Source organism: Marmota flaviventris, chromosome 2, assembly GCF_047511675.1.
Source record: "Marmota flaviventris isolate mMarFla1 chromosome 2, mMarFla1.hap1, whole genome shotgun sequence".
In the NCBI taxonomy this organism is placed as follows: Eukaryota; Metazoa; Chordata; class Mammalia; order Rodentia; family Sciuridae; genus Marmota; species Marmota flaviventris.
Window position 1 is genome coordinate 60,713,174 of NC_092499.1, and position 25,239 is coordinate 60,738,412.

At 36.3% G+C, this 25,239-nt stretch overlaps 2 protein-coding genes across 4 annotated transcripts in view; one reads left to right on the plus strand and one right to left on the minus strand.

Annotated features, from left to right (window-relative positions):
* The window catches only part of Pole2 (DNA polymerase epsilon 2, accessory subunit), a 44,495-nt gene extending 38,494 nt beyond the window's left edge, over window positions 1–6,001 (minus strand). The window contains exon 1 of one of the 2 annotated variants that reach the window (XM_071607870.1): window positions 5,932–6,001. The gene's annotated coding sequence lies outside the window, so the exon portion shown is untranslated. Of the gene's footprint in view, window positions 1–1,664; window positions 5,385–5,931 lie in introns of those variants that run through there. The other variant, XM_071607869.1, reaches the window with a different exon arrangement.
* The window catches only part of Klhdc1 (kelch domain containing 1), a 46,911-nt gene continuing 27,103 nt past the window's right edge, over window positions 5,432–25,239 (plus strand). For both annotated transcript variants that reach the window (XM_027929605.3, XM_071607874.1), the window contains exons 1-4: window positions 5,432–5,624; window positions 17,161–17,231; window positions 17,683–17,800; window positions 20,789–20,907. In XM_027929605.3, the coding sequence (XP_027785406.1) occupies window positions 5,529–5,624; window positions 17,161–17,231; window positions 17,683–17,800; window positions 20,789–20,907 (404 nt within the window). In that variant the 5' untranslated portion in view covers window positions 5,432–5,528. The remainder of the gene's footprint in view (window positions 5,625–17,160; window positions 17,232–17,682; window positions 17,801–20,788; window positions 20,908–25,239) is intronic.

Here is a 25,239-nt window from a genome sequence, read left to right on the forward strand (position 1 = left end):
GTGGTGTGAAATGACAAATACAATCAATAAGAGTGTAAGTTATAAGTTATAGGTTAGTAAAAAATATAGATTATAGATATAGAATTTGATAAGTGAGTTAAGATAATTATAAAGCAAAAACTGTCATAGACAGGCCTAGGACTCCATTCTGCTGCCTTCTATAAAAAAACTGTTACAAGAGCTGTTTCTGAGAAACTGAAATGAAAGCTGTTTTCTTATAATAGATTGATTTCTGTACTTTGTACCCCACAAAGTGTACTCAACCCAAGATATGGTGGTCTTGGTGACTCAAGACTTTGAAGTAGATTCTTGCCCCCACTAACCACCTGCTCAAACTCAGGATACAATTGTCTAACACCTGCTCAAACCCAAGATGCGATTGTGAGTTGCTGTGCTAATTGCTGTCTTAAAAATTCTATGATTGACTTGCTTGAATGATGCTAAGGAAAGTCCCTGAGCTGTGGTTTTTGTCCTTAAATTCCCAAGACACAAGCCAGGAAATGGCTGTTCTCCCATAGAGCTTCAGTCTCTATGGGTGGGCGACAGTCCCTGGCCAGGTAAATAAAGCTATGTTTGATTTGAATTCGGACATAGAGTATTTTCTGAAGTGGCTTCTCATAATAGTCCTAGCTACTTAGGAGGCTGACACAGGAGGATTGCTTGGGCCCAGGGGTTCACCATCAGCCTGTGTAACATAAGCAAGACCCTGCTTCTTAAGAAATAAGAATGCAATACCAATATTACTAGTAACAATAAATGATGGAATGAGGAGATACATATACATGTTACATATATATGTGTGATTGTATCTATCTGAGGTATAGTTGACATTAAGAAAAATGTACAAATCTGAAATATGAAAGTCAATCATTTTGATAAAAATACATATCTATGTAACTATTACCATCTCAATCAAGATATAGAACATCCCTTCAGAATGTCCCTTGTACTCTTTTCTATCAATTTAAAGTTTCTATCCCCAAATAACCACTTTTCTGCTATTACTTTAGACTAGTTTTATGTATTTTAGATTTCATATAAATCACATAGAAAATAGTCTTTTGTGTCTGGTTTCTTTCACTAACTTAATATATATTAGTTGTATTAGTTCCTCCCTGTTATTACATGCAAGTTTCAGTAGATTTTCTTCCTTTTTATTTTTGAGCTGCATATCATTGTATAAATATATACAATTTGTTTATCTATTCACCTAAACAATGAAAATATAGGGTCTTTCCACTTTGGGGCTATTATTTGTATAAGTCATTTTGTGGATACATAATTTTAATTTTCTTTTTAAAAAATATTTTTAGCTGTAGATAGACACAATATCTTTATTTATTTTTTTATGTGGTCCTGAGAATCAAACCCAGTGCCTGACACATGCTAGACAAGCATACAACCACTGAGTCACAACCACAGCCCTAAATTTTCTTGAGTAAATTGTAGTAGTAAAATATCTGGGTCATGGAGTACATATATTTTTACCTTATAATATTTAGTTATATACTTTAAGAAACTACAAACATTTTCCCATTTTTATTCCATTAGCAGTGTATGAGAGTTCTAGTTGTTCTGTATCCTCACCCATATTTGGTGTTGTCAATCTTTTTAGTCATTCTAATAAAAGTATACAGGTATCTCATTGTGGTTTCATCAATTACCTTTCACTTGTGAAATTAATGGTAAATTCTCAGTTCTCATCTTATTTGATCTCTGCAAGGTTGCTGACCCTCTTGATCTTATTACAACAGTCTCTTTCCTCATTTCAATAGTACTATATTTTCCTGACTGTCCATCACTGTGGTTGATTCTTCTCATCTTCTTTTCTTCTTTCTTCCACTGAAATGTTGGAATTCCCAGTCATCTCACTCAACGTACTCTTTGGGAAATCTTATCCATGTTCACAGCTCCCACAAACTTGTCTGTACAATGATAAACCCAACATCTCCATCTCTAAGCAAAACTGCTAAAAAGCTCCAGACCAACATACCTATCTACCGGGTAGACATTTCCACGTATACATTCCAAAACTAAAGTCAGTATTTTATGTATGCTAAGAATAGCACTGCCACCAGGGACCAAGTTAAAAAAAAACAAAGATACCCTGACTTCATCCACTCTCTTGCTCTAGAAGACAGAGCTAATGAAAGCCATAGATCTCCTCTCTGAAAGCTAGATAAAAGCTATGAATCTTTAAACACACACACACACACACACACACACACACACACTTTATTTACTGGTTCTGAAGCCTCTCTATGGAGTTTCAAAGTCCATATCCCAGGGTAAGAGATGCTGCTCTATCGATAGCCTGTCGATGATGTCTCCTCGACATTCTTATAACCAGCTACTATGTTCATCTACAGTGTTATAACCTTTGGTTCAAAATTTCTTCTGAGAAACTGATATGACTCCATTTTTGAGAAACCAGCCTCTGCCTCAGAGCAAAGCCTGTCCAAGGAAGGGGGTGTGACCCTTGTCCTTGGAAAAACCCACAGAGCACTCCTAGGCAGATAGCCACCCTGCTGAGTTGTTTGTCTGCAAATAACAGAAGAGGTGACTCAGTTAGGATAGGTGAGGACCCATAGCAACCCCCTAACAACCACCAATCAGCATGAAACAGAGAAAATACCTGGGATGCCAGATGACCCCCCACTAGTTTATGATGGTTGATAACATGTTGGGAAACCATGTAGTTTAGCACATACACCCTTCGAGGCTTAAACCAATTTAGTTCAAATGAATCCCTCTCTTGTACTAACCAATCACCTCTACCTAACTTGTTCCCACCAGTGAATGTGCTAATCAATGTTAAGAATTGTTGTTTGATTTTCCCTCGGTGTGAAATGACTTGCTGTGTGATGTTGTGAGGCATAGAGTATACCAAAAAAAACTATAAATCTCACTGAACAAAGGACCTGGTCTCACTCCCTGGGATCGCTGCATCGGGAACAGTAGTGAGTGAGTCCAGGCTTGAGCTTGCAATAAAGACTATTGTGTGATTGCATCAGATTCGGCTCCTGGATGTCTACTGGGGTCCCACAAATCGAATCTGGCATTACACTACTCTGGTAAGCCAGAATATATCTAGTCCAAGGGACTTAGTAAGCACCTAATAATGAATAAGCACTGTATTTTTGCTAAAGATATATCACTGAACATGAAACAGAAAATCTCTTCTCTCAGGCAGCTTATAATACATTGGGGAATATAACATATATAATTATAGGTAGAGAAGTGTGCTATGAAGTTTAGGGTTCTATGAGAGGATGTAACAGGTGGACCTAACCTACATAATGAAGATCTCCAATGATGTTTAAATTGAGAATTGAAGAATGAATTATCTAAGTGAAGATACTCTGAAATATACTTTAAATAAAAAAAGAAAATTTTATATTTAAAATGATACTTGGACTTCTATTTCTAGCAATATGTCCAGACTAGATATCCTGAATTAATCCCCATTCTTAAAAAATGTACTATTTTTAATCAAACATAAAAATAAATGTTAAAAAAGCATCAACTGAGTCAGCTGTAGTGCCATGTGCCTATAATCCCAGTAACTCAGGTGGCTGAGGCAGGAAAGTCGAAAGTTTCAGGGGAACCTAAACAACTTAGCAAGACCTTGTCTCAAATGAAATAAAAAGGGCTAGCGTGCCAGGTGCAGTGGTGCTCACTTGTCTTCCCAGTGGCTCAGGAGGCTAAGGCAGGAGCATCGTAAATTCAAAGCCAGCTTCATCAACTTAGGGAGGCCCTAAACAACTTAGTAAGACCCTGTCTCAAAAAAATAAAAATAAAAATGGATGGTGACATGGCTCAATGGTTACACGCCCTGGGCTCAATCCCTAGTTCCTAAAAAAAGAGGGTGCTAGAAGTGTGGCTCAGTAGTTCAGGACCTTTGGATTCAATCACCAGTAAAATACACACATACATACACACACACACACACACACACAAAATCAATAGGCTAACAAAAGATTACCCTGAAAAAGAAAAGGAACAAAAATCTTATTAAAAATGGGAGGGGCTCGGGCTGTAGCTCAGTGGCAGAGCACTTGCCTTGCATGTGTGAGGCACTGGGTTTGATCCTCAGCACCACATAAAAATAAACAAAATAAAGGCATGCTGTCCAACTACAACTACAAAAAAATTTTTTTTTTAATTTTAAAAAAAGGGAAATTAGAAGGTAAGCAAAGTATAAAAACTGACGTTTCCCTTAATATCACAGACACAAATGCTGAAACTGCATTCATTTATATTATACTCCCTCAAGGAGTATAGACAATAGGAAACAAATTGAAGAGTTATTCAAGGTATGAAATCTAACAGAAAAGTCCTCGAATAAAGCTGAAAATCCAAGGGCTTCACTGAGCTACTACTTCTAGCATATCATTTTAGCAAAGCGCCACAATTTTAGCAATATACTCTGTTGGGAAGGCTATGAGAAACAGTCACTCTCATATATTGCTGGTGAAAGTATAATTCCTATGAGGCAACTTCAGCAACATCTAGCAAAATCATATATGCTTTTATCCTCTGACCCAGCAATTCCACTTCCAGAACTCTATTCCAAAAACATATTTGTAAAACTACAAAATCACATGTGCATAATGTTGTTCATGCAAAATTATTTGTGATAACAAAAAACTGGGAATAAATGACGTCCATCAATAAGCACTTGATTGAAAAAATCATGACACAGCCACTCAATAGAGTGCTATGAAACAATCAAAAGGATTGGGGAAGATCACAATACACCGATATGGAACAATATAACGTTAAATGGAGAACAGGTTACCGAGTTGTGTATATAGTATGCTTCCTTTTGTGTAAGAAAAAGGGGGAATATTTGCGTCTCTGCGCATGTTTACTTCTATTGCTAAATGAAATAATGGAAAGTATCACCAAGCCTTCTACTGTGATGCAGCATGAAGTGTTCTTGGAAAAAAACAGACCCAGACGCTAAAGCTTTTAGATCAACCTTCCAGTTTAAGAAAAATAGGCAGGACGAAAGCACACGTTAATGAGAAACCACATTCAGGCATAGGAAAACTAACCCATTTCACAAATAAGTGCCACAAGAGAGAAGAGATGGAAACTGTTCAAAATTAACAAAGATATCGGAAAAAATCTTGAGACACAACGACCAAATACAACCTGCTACAAACCAACTGCACAAAGACATTTGAGAAAAATCAAGGAATCTGACTATGAAATGGAAGCTGGATGAGACTGAATTGCCAAAACACCTCAAGTGCAAAGAAATCTGACTGTTCCTTCTCCGGGGAAGCTAAGGCCTCTTCCTCACTGCTAAGAACCAAGGCATCCCTCACTGGCCACTCCACCCTTGGCGCGGCCTCGTGAGCGAGTCCGCAGCGGGACGGCGCAGCCGCACTGGTTCGCCTTCCCACCAATCTCGACCCTCGACGCGTTCCGTTCGTGCGTGCAGCAATCCGGACCCGAGGAGAGGCAGCGCGGTGGGCAGGGGCTGCGGCACGCCGAGTAGTGGGCCAGCGACGGCGTGGATGGCGGACTCGCAGCTGTTCTGCGTGGCCGAGGAGCGCAGCGGCCACTGCGCGGTGGTGGACGGAAACTTCCTCTACGTGTGGGGGGGCTACGTGGTAAGGGGAAGAGGCGGGACGGGGCGGACTCGCGCAGGGAGCCCGCACGGTCTCTAGGGCCGAAGGGGCGCTGAGCGCCCGCCCACACCCGCTCCCTAGGTCGGGTGCGTCCCGGGCCTGGGCCAGGCGCCCCCGCGCCCTCCCCACTCCGCCTCCCGTCGCCCTCTCAGCCGCCCCAGGCGCGACGCCGGCCCGCCGTCGCCTCCACTGCTAAAACCTTCAAACCCCGGTCCACGCCCTCCCTCCCCTCCCCCAGCTGTCCAGTAACCCCCGGTTTGTCCAATACAGTTACAGCGAGATTAGTTACCTTTAAATACCCGCGCAGAATTGAAAAGACCGTGGGCGCCGTTCTGTATTGTTTTATGTTTCCAATTTCCACGGTGCGTTTCGAAATAAAATATCGAAATCGCTGAAGCAGCTAAATATTTCTAGGTTATTTTGGCGGCGTTTCTTTGCCAAGGGGTAATTACAAATATATATATTTTTTTCTGGATTTTCAAAATAGACTTTATTAGCAACAATATGCTAAAGTATTATGGTTGAAAATTCTTATTACCATGGAGGTTGGAATGTGTGTGTGTGTGTGTTTTGCTTCTATAATCTAGGATTATAGCAAGAATTGTAAAACTGGAAAACAATTCAGGAATATATGCCATCCTGTTAGATTACAGATCAAAAATAAAGCCATCTGGAAGCTCTGCTGAAAATAGAATCTACATTTTCTGACTGACTGAATACTATTATGTGACAGACCTGTAACATGACTGAGGAGCACTGAAATAAAGTACATGCTATGCATGTTAATAATTCTCACATCCAAGTGGGTTTTTATTGTTTGTGTGTTTATTCTTACTTTAGTGTAGTATCAGAAAAATTAGAATTAATCTTTGAGTGTTTACTATATCTGGCATGGTGCTAGGAACTTTTATGTCCCTAATCTTACATGGTCCTCACTACAATCCTGTAAAGTAATTAATATCTTCATTTTATAAATAAGGACAGAGAGACAATGGGAATAAGTCACTTTAATGGCCTTTTGACCTCAAGGACGACAGATTATGAAAATACTCAGACTATATTTAATACGCTAATATTAATTGATTATGCCATACTGTTTAATATTTTCATCTTTTTTTGATTTTGGTAGTAGGAATTGAACCCGGGTCACTTAACCACTGAACCACATTCCCAGCCCATTTTATTTTATTTTAAGACAAGGTCTAGCTAAGTTGCTGAGGCTGGCTTTCAACCCGTGATCCTCATGCCTCAGCCTCCTGAGCCACTGGGATTGCAGGCCTCCACTATTTGTTCTTGATGAAAAAATAGTCAAGATGTAATGATGCTATTGCACAAGAAGTGTTTTGGTTGAGTTCTGCCACTTGAGACACTTGTAGAGGTGTCAAATTTCATCTGCTATTTGTAATAAGTAAAAAAATTTCACTTAATCTTATATAGATTTGCTTTAAACTCATGAATGAAATGTCTCATATCAATGTAGAATGCTTTGAGGCCCATAATGACATGCGTGAATTTTTACATCTTAGTTTAATCTTGAAAATTGTGTAATTGATAATATTAATTCCGTTAATATAATAATTCAGTTTTTGTTCCTGAATTGAAATACTTCCTTTCATGCTCTTATCCAATAAGCAGAGATGCTATTAGAACCACCCTGGATAATATAATACAAATTTAGATCCACAGTGTACTACTTTTTAAATTCCAGATATCATTAACAGTTAAATCATTTCTAGTTGTAAGTGAAAGGAAAAGAAGGTAGGAAGCAAAAAAGAAGATAGTATATCATGAGAAAAAGTATTTATCCTTCAACAATAGTTTGAGAGTAGCCTTGGCACAAAGAGCTAAAAGTCCCTGCATCTGGAAGTATTTTAGTAGTAAGTTGTTTTTTGATCAAATGAGTCTACATTTGTGTGTAACAATCATGATTTTCCTCCTCATTAACACAAACAATGTTAAAATCAACAAACATGTCCTAGAAGTCACAGATATACATCTAAACTACTTATTGTCCTACTATGAACAGGTTTTAAAGAACAATGTATCTGAAAACACCTCTGGAGGTAAGAGTAGTACCAAAAAAAAAAGTAAATGTTAAATCCTAATTGGTGCCAGTACACTCTTTTGCTTAGTTCTAGATCTTCCACAGTACTGAAATTCATACAAAATTGAGTGCTACTACTAGGAACATTTAAAGTTGTGAGTAATTTTCCCAAATTTTGGGAGAAAAAGGTACATCTATGTAAGCTGTGTTCTTCTTACAACATTAATAATTTAAATAGTTCTTTTCCCCAACAATTGATATTAATACATTTTGCTCTGAAATTTCCTTATAGAAAAATCTGCTTAAATATGGTTACAGATTTCTGTTTTGTATATGGATTTAGAAGGAGAATCCATTTAGAAAATGTTTGAAAAGAATGAAGGTAGGAAATACTATAGTAATTAAGTTAGTGGCCCTGATACAAAAGAGAAATCACTATAGGATGGGAAACAAATTACATAAATAGCCAAGCATATACAACTTATTTTGTACTTAAAAGGAAGTATTTCAAATATGGAAAAACATTCACTTGTGTAACAAATGGTCCTAGGATAACTGGAGAAGAATGATATTTGAGTCTTAGGATTGATCAGTTAAATAAAGAAAAATTAAACCACAAAAAGAGAGGAATATATGACTATTGCAAAATCCTGAGTTGGAAAAAGAAAATCTGAGTTTGGGGGAAAAAAAAAAACTATAAAGAGAAATATTGGCAGATCAGCTTGAAAAAATTTAAAATTGATTTTTTCTTTTTAGAACAGAAGACTGAACACAGGAGCATGTTACTACTGAGCCACATCCCCAGTCCTTTTTATTATTTATTTGTTTATTTTAAATATTTATTCTTAAGTTTTAGGTGGACACAATTTTTATTTTACATTTATGTGGTGCTGAGGATTGAACCCAGTGCCTAGGCAAGCGTTCTACCACTGAGCCACAACCCCAGCCCCCCTTTTTATTATTTATTTTGAGACAGAGTCTCAATGACTTGCTCAGGGATTCACTAAGTTGCTGCAGCTGACTTTGAATTTGGCAGTCCTCCTGCCTCAACCTTCTGAGCCCCTAAGATTATAGGTATGCACCACTACAGGACCCAGCTTAAAAATTGATTTATAAACTCCACAAAATAAGGCAAATGACAAATGGGAAAATATTTGCAACTTGTATGATAGATAGAGCAATATCCCCATTGAAGAATGAGCAACGGAAAAGCACAATTTAACAAAGAAGAAATACATGTATACTATGAACCAATGCTGAAGAAAAAAAAAAAAATGAACCAGTGAGCTGGGCACAGTGGCACACTCCTGTAATCGCAGCAGCTCAGGAGACTGAGACAGGAGGATTGCAAATTCAAAGCCAGCTTCTGTATAAGCGAGGTGCTAAGCAACCCAATGAGACCCTGTCTCTAAATAAAATAAAATCGGGCTGGGGATGTGGCTCAGTGGTTGAGTGTCCCTGAGTTCACTCCCTGGTACCCAAGAAAAAACAAAAAACGAACCAGTGAAACCCAACTGAAAATAAGAAGTTGTTATTTTTTTTTCTTATCTGATTTGCAGAGATTAAAAAGAAATTTGGGGAGCTGGGTGTGGTGGCATTATGCCTGTAATCCCAGCAACATGAGAGGCAAAGTCAGGAGGATGGCAAGTTCAGGTCACTCTCAGTAATTTAGGCCCTAAGCAATTTAGTAAGACTTTGTCTCAAGATAAAAATTTAAAAAGTCTGGGGATGTAACCCAATGGTAAAGCATCCCTGAGTTTAATCTCTGATACCTAAGGAAAAAGGAGAAGAGGGGGAATGGGAGGAGGAGGAGGAAAATAATTTTTGGGAAAAGCATGTGGAAGGAAATTACTAATACATTATTAATGGGAGTACAAATTGGTGTAATCTTTTTGAGGGAAAGTTTGACAATGTGTATTAAAAACCTTAAGTGTATATTCTCCTTAACAGAATAGTTTTACTTTATTCATAACTGGTCACATAGGCTGTCTATGTAAATGTAGAAGACATTTTTTTTTTAAATGCCCCGAATCTGAACTTCCTTTCTCTATTTGTGGTATTCATTGTCTGACTATCCCATCTCTGGGTTTAGAATGTAAGTTCTACAAAGATAGTTTTTACCTATGATATCACATGTCTAGAACTGATTATAGCCAACAGAAGGTATTCAATAAAAAAAAACTCAAATGCCCACTTTTCCACCCTCAATTGCAGCATAATTGTAGGCAAGTGTGTTGAACCCTGTTGGTTAACCTGTGCTAGATTTGGATTTTAAAATAAAGAAGTAAAAATCCAGGATCCATACAGGATTCTTAGCCTGGCAATACAATTTCAGAAGTACAAGATCCCTGGCATAAAAGGCAGTGTTAACTTGCAGTATGGTGCTTTCCAGTGACTGTATACCTGTCCCTATGCCATAGTAGTTTCAGACCTTGTTCTTTTTTTATATAAATCAGACACTAGTCCTCTAGTCTCTCTGATAATTTTGTGAGTTGCTTGATTTTTTTTTTTTTTTTTTTTTTGGTACTGGTGACTTAACTCAGGGACACTTTACCACTGAGCCACATCCCCAGCCCTTTTTTATTTTTTATTGTGAGACAGGATCTCACTATATTGCTTAGGGCCCCCACTGAATTGCTGAGGCTGGCTTTGAATTTATAATCTTCCTCCTCAGCCCAAATTGCTGGGATTAAAGGCTTGTACCACCACACCTGTCTGCTTTTTTGCTTTGAAACAAAGTCTCACTGCATTGCTTAGGTCCTTGCTAAATTGCCAAGGCTGGTCTTGAATTTGCAATCCTCCTGTTTCAGCACCCAAGCCACTGGAATTACAGGTGTGTGCCTCTGTAATATGACTGCATACAAAACTGCTTAAGAAACAAAAATACTTGTTTCTTAAAATTTGAAGTAGATGTACAAATGAATGCATAAAATAAATATCATTTAAAGATAAACATCTAATTATCTTTAAGATGTAGACTACCACCAGTGCCTTGGAAGCTTGATGTTTATCCTCCACTGATCACACTTCTCTCTCCACCCCATTCCCATACCACTATCTTGAATTTTGTGTTAATCACTCTTTTATTTACAATTTTACCACACATGTATCTCTAAACAAAATATTATATGGTTTTGGAATCATAGCATATTTTCTTTCATGACTTTATTTATTTTTTTTTAGAGAGAGAGAGAATTTTAATATTTATTTATTTTTTAGTTTTCGGCAGACACAACATCTTTGTTTGCATGTGGTGCTGAGGATCGAACCCGGGCCGCATGCATGCCAGGCGGGCGCGCTAGAGCTTGAGCCACATCCTCAGCCCCTCTTTCATGACTTTAGTTTTTAGATTTATATATTGCTTAATCAGTGGATGAGCTCTTGTATGGTTGTACCTATTGGTATTTGTTGTCCATTCTAAATATCAATGCCCATTCTACCCAGTTGTTAAATACACTGAAATCATCCCTAGATCCATTCATTTGACGTATATCCTGTATAACATTATGCTGTGTAAATTTATTTATCCATGTTGGTGAGTATTTTAATTTGAATGTTTCTGTATTTTTGTTTTGTTTTGCTATTATAAGCAATGCTACAATGAGTAATCTTATAGCAAGTCTCCTATTGCACATGCATACAGGCATGAACATTCTCTAGGGAATATACTAAGAAATGGAAAGCTGGGTCACTGAGTTTGCAAATTTACTTGGAGATTTTAGACCATTGCCAAAATAATTGTATCAATTTATACTACCACCATTTCTCTGCTTGTTCCACATCCTTGACTACATCTGGTACCATCTGCCCTTAAATCTTTGTGAATCCAGTGAGTGTAATACGGTATTGCATTTTGTGTTTTGTTCTTCTATCATGGTACTGATAAATGTGGTTTTTCTAACTTTATGGACTATTTGTGTTTTCTGTGAAAATGCTGGTATGTGGTCTTTTGCTCATTTGTCTATTTCTTTCTTTCTTTCTTTGTTACCTGATTTGTACAAATACTTTTTTTTTTTTTTTTTTTTTTGTACCTGGGATTGAACCTAGGGACATTTAACCCCTGAACCACATCCCCCACCCTTTTTTATTTTGAGGCAGGCTCTCTCGGTAAGTTACTTAGGGCCTCGATAAATTGCTGAGGCTGGCTTTGAACTCATGATCCTCCTGCCTAAGCCTCCCAAGCCACTGGGATTACTGGTGTGCACCACCATGTCTGACTATTCAAATACTTTAATTATATGGTTGAATGAGTTGAATATGTCTTTTCAGTTTATAGTTTATATGTCTTTTTTTATATTTATTTTTTAGTTTTTGGTGGACACGACATCTTTATTTTTATGTGGTGCTGAGGATCAAACCCAGCGCCCTGTGTATGCCAGGCGAGCGCACTACCGCTTGAGCCACATTCCCAGCCCAGTTTATATGTCTTGATAATTCTTTTGTTGAACATAAATTATATATTTTAATATAATTGGGTTGTTTTGTTTTTTGTTTTTGTTTTGCTTTGTTTTGTACTGGGGAATGAACCCAAGGGCACTTTACCACTGAGCTACAGCCCCAGCCCTTTTTAACCCTATTTGAGACAGGGTCTCACTTAGTTGTTGAAGGTCTCACTGAGTCACTGAGGTTGGCCTCAAACTTGCAGTTCTCCTACCTCAGCTTCCCAAATTTCTGGGATTACAAGTGTGTACCATCATCCCTAGTTTTAATGTAATTTCAGGCTGGGGGTGTAGCTTAGAGTAGAGTGTTTGCCTGGCATGCACAAGGCCTTGGGTTCAATCTCCAGTACCAAAAAAAAGAATGTAATTTCAAACTTTTTTTTTTTTTTAATATTTATTTTTTAGTTTTCGGCAGACACAACATCTTTGTTTGTATGTGGTGCTGAGGATCAAACCCGGGCCGCACGCATGCCAGGCAAGCGCACTACTGCTTGAGCCACATCCCCAGCCCATCAAACTTTTTCTTAATGCTTTGTATTCTCTGCATCTTGTTTAAGAAATCTTTCCCCATGTAAAGGTCATAAAGTGTCCAACATTGTCTTCTAAACTTTTTTTAGTTTTGCATTCTGTTTAAAACTTTTTTCAACCTGGATTTTTGCTTGTTTTTTTTTTTTTTTTTTTTGTTTTTTTTTTTTGTTTAAAGTAGAAATCTAGTTTCATAGTGTTTTCCTATGGGTCACCACTTGACCTCATGTCATATATTAAAATGTCCCCCATTCCTTGCTAACCTCCAAGACTGTTCTGTCATATATCAAATTTTCATGGATGTGTGATCTGTTTCTAGACTTTTCATTCTGTTTAATTAGGTTTTTTTTTTTTTTTTTTGGCTGTACTAGGAAACAAACACCCAGGGGTACTTTGCCACTGAGCTATATCCCCAATCCTTTTTATTTTATTTTTCATTTTACTATATTTATTGATTGATTATGGTACCAGAGATTGAACCCAGGGGTACTCTACCATTGTACCACATTCCCACCTCTTTTTTATATTTTTTTATCTTGAGAGAGGGCATGTCCCCTTTTCCCATTCCTAACATTGCTTATTGGTAACTTTCCTCCCCACCTTGAGTAATCATGCAAAACGTTTGTTAGACTTGTGAAAAACCAACTTTTGGTTTACTTACTCCTCTCACATTTTTTCTGTATATTTTAATATCTGCTCCTTTTTCTTTCTTCCTGATTTCTATTTAAGACTCAAGATTTGTTATGCTGTTATTTCTTGAACTTCTGAAATTGAATGTTCAAATCTTTTTTCTTATTTTTAAATTTATTAGTACAAATATTTAAGGCTGTCTATTTTTCTCTAAGTATCTCTTTAGCTGCATCTCCCAAATTTTGGCAAGCAGTATTTTGTCATTTTTTAGTTCTACATATTTTATTGTTTCCCATTATTTCTTTTTTCACCTATAATTTGCTTAGGGGAAAAAAATCCTAGATTTTTAAACATGGTGTTTTTATAATCAGTTTTGTTTTGTTAATTGTGTTATACTCAGAAAGTGTGTTCTCTTGAATATATTTAGGCTTCCTTTAAAGACTAGTTTGTGGTCAGTATTCAGAAACATGCTATTTATTATAAGAAACATACATTCTAATTATTAGGTGAAGTGTTTTATATATGTAAATTTTTTCAGCTTTGTTCATCGAATTATCCAGAATTCCTGGATCACATATTCAAAGCCAGCCTCTGCAACTTTGTGAAACCTATCCCAAAGTAAAAAAAAAAAAAAAAAAGCTGGGGCTGTATATCATTGGGTTCAATCCTCAGAGCTGAGAGAGACAGACAGACAGACAGACAGAAGTTGCACAACACCTTTAAAAGTTATTCTCTCAATGATCTAAGTCCTCGCACTAGGCCCCACCTCTTAAAATTTCCACCATTTCCCAAGAGCACCAAGTTGGGGACCAAGCCTGTGGGGGATATTTAAGATTCAAATTATAGTAGTTCATGTTCATTTGAAGGTGATCTGTCTTTTCTTGAGTTGTTTTTAGGAATATGCCTTTTTCTTCAGTCCTAATGTGTCTAGGTATGGATTTTTGTTTATTTTGTTTAGAACCTGTTAGGACTTCCTAGATCTCAGAATTGATGACTTTCAACAACTTTACAAAACTCTTGGCTTTTGTCTCTTCAAATGTTGCCTCTTCCCCCATTCTATTTTGTTGTAATGTATTTCTTGTTAGACTTAGTTTTCCTCTTGCTCCATGTCTCTTTTCTTTTAAAAATATAGTTCCTCTTTCTGGGCTACATTTCTGGTAGAGAAGTTCACTAATTTTCTTTATAGAATGACCTAAGGGAGAACAGTATCAGTGGAATGACAACTCAGAAGCCAGATTAGAATGGGGTTGATAAGAAAATGAAAGGTGATACAATGGAGACATATACTATGTATGAAAGAAACTCATCATGAAAGGTATTTTTTTTTTGTTTGTTTGTTTGTTTGTTTGAAAAGGGAGGAGATAAAAAGAAGAATTAAGAGAAAGTTTTTGTTTTTGTGTTTTGAAGATGAGTACATATTAAGGCATGTTTGGATATTTGTAGGAATGATCCAGTAGAGAAAGAATTGTTGATGATGTAGAAAAGAAAGAATAGTGTAGAAGTGAAGCCTCTGATAAAGTATAAAGGAACTGGTTCCGGACTGTTCAATTCTGTGTTTCATTTGTATTTTTCATCATATAAATTAGTGAAAATTATCTAAATTATCAAACTAAAGTTAATAGGTCAATTTAACAGTTATCGACTTGGTTATTGACTGACCCATTTACTCAATCAACAAATGTTCTCTTTGCCTTTTATGTGTGAGATCTGTGCCTCTGGGAAATTAACAGTAACAAGATAGACATGATCTGTGCACTTGTAAAGCATGAAGTTTAGTGGCGTTGATAGTGGTGGGTTAGTGTGACACAAAGAAAGAACTTCAAAGGAGAAGTGCAAGACTGTATGAGAGTATTTGAATAGGGACCTTAATTTCTTAAACTATGATGGGTGATTAGAGAAGTAACATTTAAACTGATTCCCAAATAATGAGTAGTTAAACAAATTTTGAAGGAACATTTCAAGAAGAGAGGAGTTGGGAATGTAGCTCATTGGTAAAGTGCTTGCGTTGAATGCATGAAGCCCTTGATTTGATCTCTAAAACCACCAAAAGTTTAAACAAACAGAAAAAAAAAGAGAGAGAGAAAAAAGCATAGATTAACGGCAAGGAACTCTGAAAGGCATAGGAACTGAAAGAAGACTAAATAAAGCATAATGAGTAAAAGGCAAATTGAGATTTGGAGGTAGGTACCAATGTAATACAGAATCATAAGAATCTTAGGCTATACTAAGAGCAGTAGGGAACCATTAAAGGGAATTAGTCAAACCATGAAAAGAAATTCATTTCTCTGATATTTCTTGAGTGATCAGGTACACATGAGGCTACTGGAGCCTGATGTCATTAAACCTTAGAATCATTAATTTACCTTCTGACAATTTTTTGTTTACTTATACATTTAATATGGATTCCTTGGCTAGACATGAATGGAAGTTTCCTTGGAATTAATAAAAAGGTTTTCTGTTGTGTGGGGTGGGGGAGGGAAAGAAAAAGAAGGGAGGCAGAAAGAGAATGAGGAGAGCAAGAAGCAGAGACCAACATAGAATTATTAGTCAAAGATTGTAGTTTTAAAATTTAACTAACATAGCAATGAGAAACAGCTGAATCTACTGAGCATGTTAATAATTTTTGCATCATAGTTTTAGAAATTCTTAAACTGCTATTTTAAATTAGACCTAATTTGGGGGCTGGGGTTGTGGTTCAGCAGTAGATCGCTCGTCTAGCATGTGTGAGGCCCTGGGTTCGATCCTCAGCACCACATAAAAATAAAATAAATACAATAAAGATATTGTGTCCAATTACAACTGAAAAATTAATATAATAAATAAAATAGACCTACTTTTAAGTTATTTTATACAGTCTAAGAAATCATGTCAAATTTATGTAAGGAATTTATTTTTGTGTTTCTTTCTTGGTATTGCGAGATTGAACCTAGAGGCATTCTACCACTGAGCTACATCCCCAGTCCTTTTTATGTTTTATTTTGAGACAGGGTCTTACTAAGTTGCTGAGGGTCTCACAGAGTTACTGAGACTGACCTCAAATTTGTGAACCTCCTGCTTCAGCCTCCTGAGTAGCTGGGATTATACACATGCACTACCACACCCAGCCAAGGATTTATTTTACTTGACTTTTTGTTTGTTTGTTTGTTTACCTGGTGTTGGGGATTGAATCTAGGGATATATGCCTGCTAGGCAAGCACTCTACCACTGAGCTATATTCCTAGCTCCTAATTCTTTTTTTTTTTTTTAACCTAAATGATATTGTTATACTATTCTTATTTCTCTCTTCATCATAAATATTAGGATGCAATACTTATGTTATCAGCTTCTTTAGAATTTTTTCAAATTCTGAGTTATCATTTTGACTAGTTACATTTATCTTGATCTTTAGATTCTAGATTTAAAACACCTAACACTATGCTTTGCATATAGTAGTCACTCAACAGATATGTTCATATGAGTTAAGATATTTGAGGCAGTGCTCTTACAATTTTATCTTGAAAAAAAATTTCTTCCTTAATTCCTTCTTTTTTCTCAAAATGTATTGCCCTTTTTCTAAATCCTTTTTTCCTGGCTTTATAATCTTTGCTCTTCTGCATAAATTTTATTATTTTGGTATTTTCCCTTATTCAAAATCCCTTTGGAAAGTGTAACAGCCCCAAATCATTTTCTTGAGACTCATATATTTGATTTTTGGATTTTAAAACATTTATTTTCCCTATTTTCTCTTTGAAAATATTTCCTTTTGATCTTATATTTAAAAGTCTTTGAGACTGATATTATATTTTGTTGTATTTTAATTACAGTTTTTCTTATCCTGAGGAACTTTTGAATTGTTACTATCTGATCAATAAACATAATTTTATGTATTCTGTATTTTTAGTCAATTGAAGACAATGAAGTATATTTGCCTAATGATGAAATTTGGACCTATGATATTGATAGTGGGTTATGGTAAGTAATTTAAATTGCAGAGTGTCTAGTCTTAATATCTGTTATAAATGTTTTCATAGACTACAGGGATCTGAGACCATACGTAGGACATACTGCAATATTTATATTATAAGTCTCTCTCTCCTTTTCTTTCAATATTTTATTCTCTGTGACTGTCTTTCCCTACTCTATTTCTGTCTCCATTCTTTGTCCATTACTATTTCTCTCAAGACCAATGCTCTAGTTCCCATTTCTAGTGATATGTATGAATATTTTGTGATTTTTTTCCTCCAAGCAGGTTGAAAGATCTCTGTGTTGGATCTTCTTAAAGTTTTTACAGTATTGACTACCATTACATTTTAATTTTAATTGACAATAGGAATTTTCACTGAAAAGATTCTCAAGAAGTTTAAGGGGAATTTTTATTTGCCTTTGGAAAAAGTTAATGTATTCCATGTCATTTTTACTGCAGGAGAATGCATCTAATGGAAGGAGAACTCCCTACCTCCATGTCAGGAAGCTGTGGTGCTTGCATTAATGGGAAGCTGTACGTTTTTGGAGGATATGATGACAAAGGATACAGCAATCGAGTAATATTTTTTTAATTTACTTTTTATTTGTTCATTTTAGATGTACATGACAGTAGAATGTATTTTGACATATTATACATACGTGGAGAATAACTTATTCTAATTAGGATCCTATTTTGTGGTTGAACATGATGTGGAGTTACCCGGTCATGTATTCATATATAAACAGAAAAGTTATGTCCAGGGGCTGGGGTGTGGCACAGTGGTAGAGCACTCGTGGAGCTTGAGTGAGGCACTGGGTTTGATTCTCAGCACCACATAAAAATAAATAAAATAAAGGTATTGTGTCCATCTAAAACTAAAAAAAAAAAAAAGAAAAGTTATGTCCAATTCATTCTACTGTCTTTCCCATTCCTGTCGCCCTCCCTTCCCTTTATTCCCCTTTGTCTAATCCAATGAACTTTTATTCTTTTCTCTCCTTCCCCTTATTGTATGTTAGCATCCACATATCAAAGAGAACATTCAGCCTTTGGTTTTTTGGAATTGGCTTATTCTTTTCTTTTTTTAAAAAAAATTTTTGTAGTTGTAGATGGACACAATACCGTTATTTTATTTGTTTATTTTTATGTGGCTCCAGGGATCGAACCCAGCTAGGCACACATGCTAGGCAAACGCTCTACCACTGAGCCACAACCCTGAGACCTGGAATTGGCTTATTTCACTTAGCATGATAGACTCCAGTTCTGTCCATTTACTAACTAATGTAATAATTTCATTCTTCTTTATGGCTGAGTATATTCCATTGTGTATATATACCACATTGTCTTATGCATCTATTGAGGACACCTAAGTTGGTTCCATAGCTTAGCTATTGTGAATTGAGCTGCTATAAATATTGATATGGCCGTAACCCTGTAGTATGCTGATTTTAAGTCCTTTGGGTATATACCCAAGAGTGTGGGATAGCTGGGTCAAATGGTGGTTCCATCCCAAGTTTTCTGAGGAATCTCCTTACTGCTTTCCAGAGTGGTTGCAACAATTTGCAGTCCCTCTAGCAATGTATGAGTGTACCTTTTCCCTCTACATCCTTGCCAACATTTATTGTTGCTTGTATTCTTGATAATAGCCATTCTGACTGGAGTGAGATGGAATCTCATTTGCATTTCTCTAATTGCTAGAATTGTTGAACATTTTTTCATATTTTTTTGATCATTTGTATTTCTTCTTCTGTGAAGTGTTTGTTCAGTTCCTTTGGCCATTTATTGATTGGGTTATTTGTTTCCTTGGTGTTACGTTTTTTGAGTTTTTATGTATCCTGGAAATTAATGCTTTCTGAGGTACAGGTGGCAAAGATTTTTTTCCCATTCTGTAGGCTCTCTCTTCACATTCTTGATTGTTTCCTTTGCCATGGAAGAAGCTTTTTAGTTTGATACCATGCCTTTTATTTATTCTTGATTTTACTTCTTCTTCTTTAGGAGTCTTATTAAGGAAGTCAATTCCTAAGCAACCATGATGGAGAGTTGGGCCTATATTAGACCAGGGATAGGGTCTCTGGTCTAATGCCTAGGTCCTTAATTCACTTTGAGTTGAGTTTTGTGCAGGATGAGTCATAGGGGTGTAATTTCATTGTACTACATGTGGATTTCCAGTTTCCCCAGTAACATTTGTTGAAGAGGCTATCTTTTTTCCAGTGTATAATTTTGGTGCCTTTGTCTAGTATGAGATAACTATATTTATGTGGGTTTGTCTTGGTATCTTCTACTCTGTTTCATTGGTCTTCATGTCTGTTTTGGTGCCAATACCATGCTATTTTATTATTATAGCTCTGTAGTATACTTTAAGGTCTTGTATTGTGATGCCTCCTGATTCCTTTTTCTTGCTAAGGATTGCTTTAGCTATTCTGGGCCTCTTATATTTCATGACTATTTTTTCTATTTTTATGAGGAACATCATTGGGGTTTTAATAGGAATTGCATTAAACCTGTATAGCACTTTTGGTAGTATGGCCATTTTTTTTTTTTTTTTTTTTTTTTTTAGAGAGAGAGGGAGGGGGAGAGAGAGAGAGAGAGAGAGAGAGAGAGAGAGAGAGAATTTTAATATTTATTTTTAGTTTTTCGGCGGACACAACATCTTTGTATGTGGTGCTGAGGATCGAACCCGGGTCGCACGCATGCCAGGCGAGCGTGCTACCGCTTGAGCCACATCCCCAGCCCTAGTATGGCCATTTTGACAATATTAATTCTGCCTATCCAAGAACATGGGAAATCTTTCCATCTTCTAAGGTCTTCTTCAATTTCTTTCTTCAGTGTTCTGTAGTTTTCATTGTAGAGATCTTTTACCTCTTTTGTTAGATTGATTCCCAAGTTTGTTTGTTTGTTGAGGCCACTGTGAATGAAATAATTTTTCTAATTTCTCTTTCTTTTGATTCATCATTGGTGTCTAGGAATGCAATTGGTGTCTATGAATTTATAAATGTTAATTTTATATCTTGCTACTTTGCTGAATTCATTTGAGTCCCTCTGCCTTTTTTTTTTTTTTTTTTTTTTCTCTTTTCATCAACCTTGCTGAGAAGCTGCCTGTTTTCTTAGTTTCATACCACTGAGCAGCCCAGGAAAAAGACCTTCTCTATTCTGCCATCTTGAAAAAATCTTGAGTAATATTTTCTTTTAATTCAGGAGTGCAGGAAAATATAATCATTAATACATCATTTCATCTTCCAAGTTTGCAAATATTTTAAAAGAAGATAACTATATAAAAATTTAAAAACAAATGGGAAATGCAGCATGCTTGCTTTTCTCTTCCATGTCTTCCTGCTTCAGAATCAACTACACTCTTAATTGATATCTATAGGGCAAGAACAGATAAATTATATATAATTTCCTTCTAAAACACTGTGTGATTTTCATTCATTCTATAATTCTTAGTATGTAAAATTTTTATCTATTAAAAATATAAAGAATAATATTAATTTTTGGATGACAGTTCTCCTTAATACAGATTTAATTTTTAAATGTCTTATATGCTAATAATGTTCTCATTTTTAAAAAGCTTTATTTTGTCAATTTGCGAACAAGAGATGGCACCTATGTTTGGAAAAAAATCACCAACTTTGAAGGACAGCCACCCACACCTCGTGATAAACTTTCCTGTTGGGTGTATAAAGACAGGTAATGTAATAACTAAACATAGTGCATTACTGTAATCCTTATTTTAAGTAAGCTTTTGGCCAAAATAGAGAAAATTTGAAAGTATGATTTTTTTCCCCCAAGATATATTTGTACCCTTGCTTTGGTGTTGATGGCATTAGGAGTTCTAAACCCTGAGTAAAAACCATATCATGAAAACAAACATGGTGGAAGCAATTATTTGAGTGTTTTACATTAAAGAATTTATTCCTAAATTTTCTAAATAGTTAATATGACAAAAATCAAAATCATATTAAAAAGCATAAAATGAAAGATCTGTTTTCTATATATGTACCCCGCCACCCTATTTTCACCCACCACTTACATAAAAACTGATTTTATTAAGATTTTTTGTGTTCTTATGGCAATGGTTTTCAAACTTTTCTGCCTTTGGAATCATCTGGGGATATTATATAATTCCCAAACCAATGTGATACTTATTAAATTCTAGTCTCTTAGGGTAGGGTTTTTTCAAGTTCCTAAAGTAATTCCAAAGTACGAACAAGTTTGGAAACCACTGGCATCGGTGTTACTTTATGCAGTTAGAAACAAATACATATGTATGTATGTATGCCTGTTTCTCCACTCCTCCTCATGCAAATATCAGCATATTCTCTCTACTCTTCGGAACTCCACTGCTTCTTTTAGTTAATAGTATACTATGAAAATTGTTCAACTTTCCATATTCGTAGTTAGAAAATTTGTTTTCTTATAGCTGCATAGTATTCTCCTATGTGAGTACAAGGCCTTATCCAAACATTTCCCAAGGGGGAATTTTAAATGGTTTAAAGCAGGCAAGCACATGCCAGGCATGGTGGCATGCATCTGTAATCCCAGCATCCCACAAATTTGTGCCAGCCTCAACAGTTTAGTGAGGCTTAAACAATTTAGTAAGACCTGTCTCAAAAAGGTGGGGAGCCTAGAGTTGTAGCTCAGTGGTAAAGTACCCTTGGGTTCGATCCCCCATATAAAAACAAAAAACAAAACAAGTTTTTGGAGGTTACAAGTTCCAGGAGGTCACACTGTGACTGAAAGGTGGTCATTGTAGAATATCTATGTAGTCCATGCAGGGTGATAGTGGTGGGTTCAAGGAGTCAGCCAGTCAAGTAGGTTATATCTAGCTGTTGCATAGGGAAGTGGTCATCAGAAGGCAGTTATCTAAGGCAGATGTCTGTGTCAACCACATTGAGGAACTGGGAGAAGATATAAAACTGGAAACTGTGGCACAGGTAGCTGAGTTCTGCTCTTGGTATGAGAAAATTCAACTTGTATTTAAAAAATGGATGTTGAGGCAACATAAAATTACAAGAAATGACTACAGAGCCAGGTGCAGTGGTGCACACCTATAACCCCAGTGACTCAGGAAACTGAGGCAGGAGGATCACAAGTTTCAGGTCAGTCATAGCAACTTAGCAAGGCTCTAAGCAATTCAGTGAAACCCCAGCTCAAAATAAAAAGGAATGGGGGAATATAGCTTAGTGGTAACCCTTAGGTTCAATCCCAGTACCAAAAAAAAAAAAAAAAATGACTATAGAAGAGTGATTGACAACTTTGTCAATTTACTCTTTGGTTAGGCCTTCCTCATTTGTCATTTCAGTTTGGAAAAAGTGTTATGAGGGCTAGGGGTAAACTAGTCATTGAACCCTATCTCTGAGCTTTGTCTAAACTTGCAAAAGAGAATATATTTGTGAATATCTGTAGCAATGACAAAAAATTCATTTTCTAAGCCCCTAGGGTTTTCTAATTTTGTTTCTGCAGAACTTAATCTGCCCCACAGAGTATGTTTGGTCCTTTAAAGTTTTTCTAGTAATGTATATAAAGGAAACTGGTAACATTGGTTTCCCTAGGCAGGAGAAGTGAGAGCAGGAAAGATACTTACTTTTTACTAAACCTTTTTTATAAGTACCGTGCACTAGCCAATTGTGCCATTGGATCTCTGGTTTTGCTATACCTATTTTAAAAGATATTAAACATAAGATTTTTCATTTTAATCATTTAATTATATAAATCAATGGCATTAATTATTCACATTTTTGTGCTACCTTCACCATTATGGGGTTCAGACTTTTTCATTACTTCAAGCAAAAACTCTAAAGTACTCTTGAAGCAATATCTCCCCATTCTCCTTTCTTCCCAACCCCTGGTAACCTCTGTTGTCCTTTCTATATCTATGAATTTTCCTATTGTAGGTATTTCATATAAATAGAATCACATAGTGCTTGTTCTTTTGAATCTGTCTTATTTAACATAATGTTTTCAAGGGTCACCATGTTGTAGCATGTGTCAGAACTTCTTTACTTTTATGACTGAGTAATATACCATTACATGCACTCGTGCATATGTGTGTGCATGCGCATGCGCGTGCGCACACACACACACACACACACACACACACTGTTTTTTGTTTATCCATTCATATGTTGATGAACACTTGGGTTTTCACCTCTGACTGTGGTCAATAAAACTACAATGAACATTGGCATGCAAGTGTTGTTCTGGTCCTTGTTTTCAGTTCTTTGGAGTATATACCTAACAATAGAATTGCTGGGTCATATGGTAATTCTGTGTTTAATGTTTCAAGGAATTATCAAACTGTTTTTCATTGGTAATGTACAAAGTTTCCAATTTCTCTATATCCTCACCAAGCCTTTTCAGGTTTTTTTTTTTTTTTTTTTGGTTACCAGGGATTGAACTCAGGGCACTCCACCACTGAGCCACATCTCTTGCTGTTGCTGAGGCTGGCTCTGAACTTTCTATCCTGTCTCAGCCTCCCAAGTCTCTGGGATTACAGGCATGCACCACCGAGCCTGGCTTGTTTTTGTTTTTTTTTTTATAATAGTCATTCTAGGGGGTATGAAATGGTATCTCATGGTTTTGATTCATATTTCCCTAACAACAACTAATGATGTGGACTGTCATTTCATGTGCTTATTGGCATTTTTGGCTCAGTGGTAGAACACTCACCTAGCACGTGCAAGATGCTGGGTTCGATCCTCAGTACCACATAAAAATAAATAAATCAAATAAAGGTATTGTGTCCAACTACAACTAAAAAAAATATTTAAAAAAAATCTTCTTTGGAGGGGGCTAAGGTGGTGGCTCAGTGGTAGAGAGCTTGCCTAGCATGTGTGAGGCCCTTTGTTCAATTCTCAGCCCTGCATGTAAATAAATACATAAATAAATAGTCCATCAACAACTAAAAAGAAATATTTAAAAAAATTTGTTTGGAGAAGTGTGACTTTTCAAGTCCTCTGTTCAGTTTTAAAATTGGGTTATTAGTTCTTTTGTTGTTGAGTTACAGTTGCATATTAATCCCTTTTCAGACATAGTTAGTTTTCTTGTAGTGTCTTTATCTGATTTTGGGGCAATGCTGGCCTCATAGAATGAATTGGGAAGTTTGCCTCCTCTTCAGTTTTTTGGAATAGCTTGAAAAGAATTGGTATTAATCCTTCTTTAAATGTTTGGTAGAATTCACCAGGGAGGCCATCTAGTCCTGGACCTTTCTTTATGAGGAGGTTTTTGATTACTGATAAGTCTTCATATGTGCTATATTTATTCACATTTTCTATTTCTTCTTGAGCTATTTTTTGTAGTATATTTCTTTCCAGGAATTTTTCATCTAGTACCAGGAATTTTTCATCTTTGTTGATGTATAGTTTTTCATAGAATTCTTATATAATCTTTCTTATTTCTGTAATGTCAGTAATAATAATAATAATATATTCTCTTTCATTTCCCCCTTTTTTTTGACATGGGCTCACTATGCCAGGCTGGCCTCAAATTCCCAAGACCCAATGCATGCTATGTTAGCGCAAAAAGACCAGGAGCAACACAAACCTCATAAATCAGCTCCGCGCTTTATTCAAGAACAAAGTTTCACACAGGAGCAGAGGATATAGGGATGAAATGATGCTGTGGTGGGACCCACTTTCCTAATGGAAAATGAACCCCTGAACAAAGAAAGGACCTGGGATTATATAAATTATTATGAGAGGTGGTCTAGTGAGGATATCAATTTTCTTTGGGCACCCAGGAATTTGGAGTTTGTTTTATGAATCAGTAAAGGGGTCAGTTTTAGTGCTTAGGAATTTTGGGTCTCTTTTATGGGGCGAAATGGGAGGGAGTCTAGGGTCAGTGGTCAGTTTCTGGGATTTATCTTACTGGACCTAATGGAGGGCCTGGGGTCAGTGGTTGGTATCTGAAGGATTTGTTGACAGAAGGATTAATGCTTCAGCCTCTTCCCAGAGACCGCTTTTCCAGGTCTGATGGACACCTCTTCCTCAGGATTTGTTTTATCACCAGGAAAGAATGTAT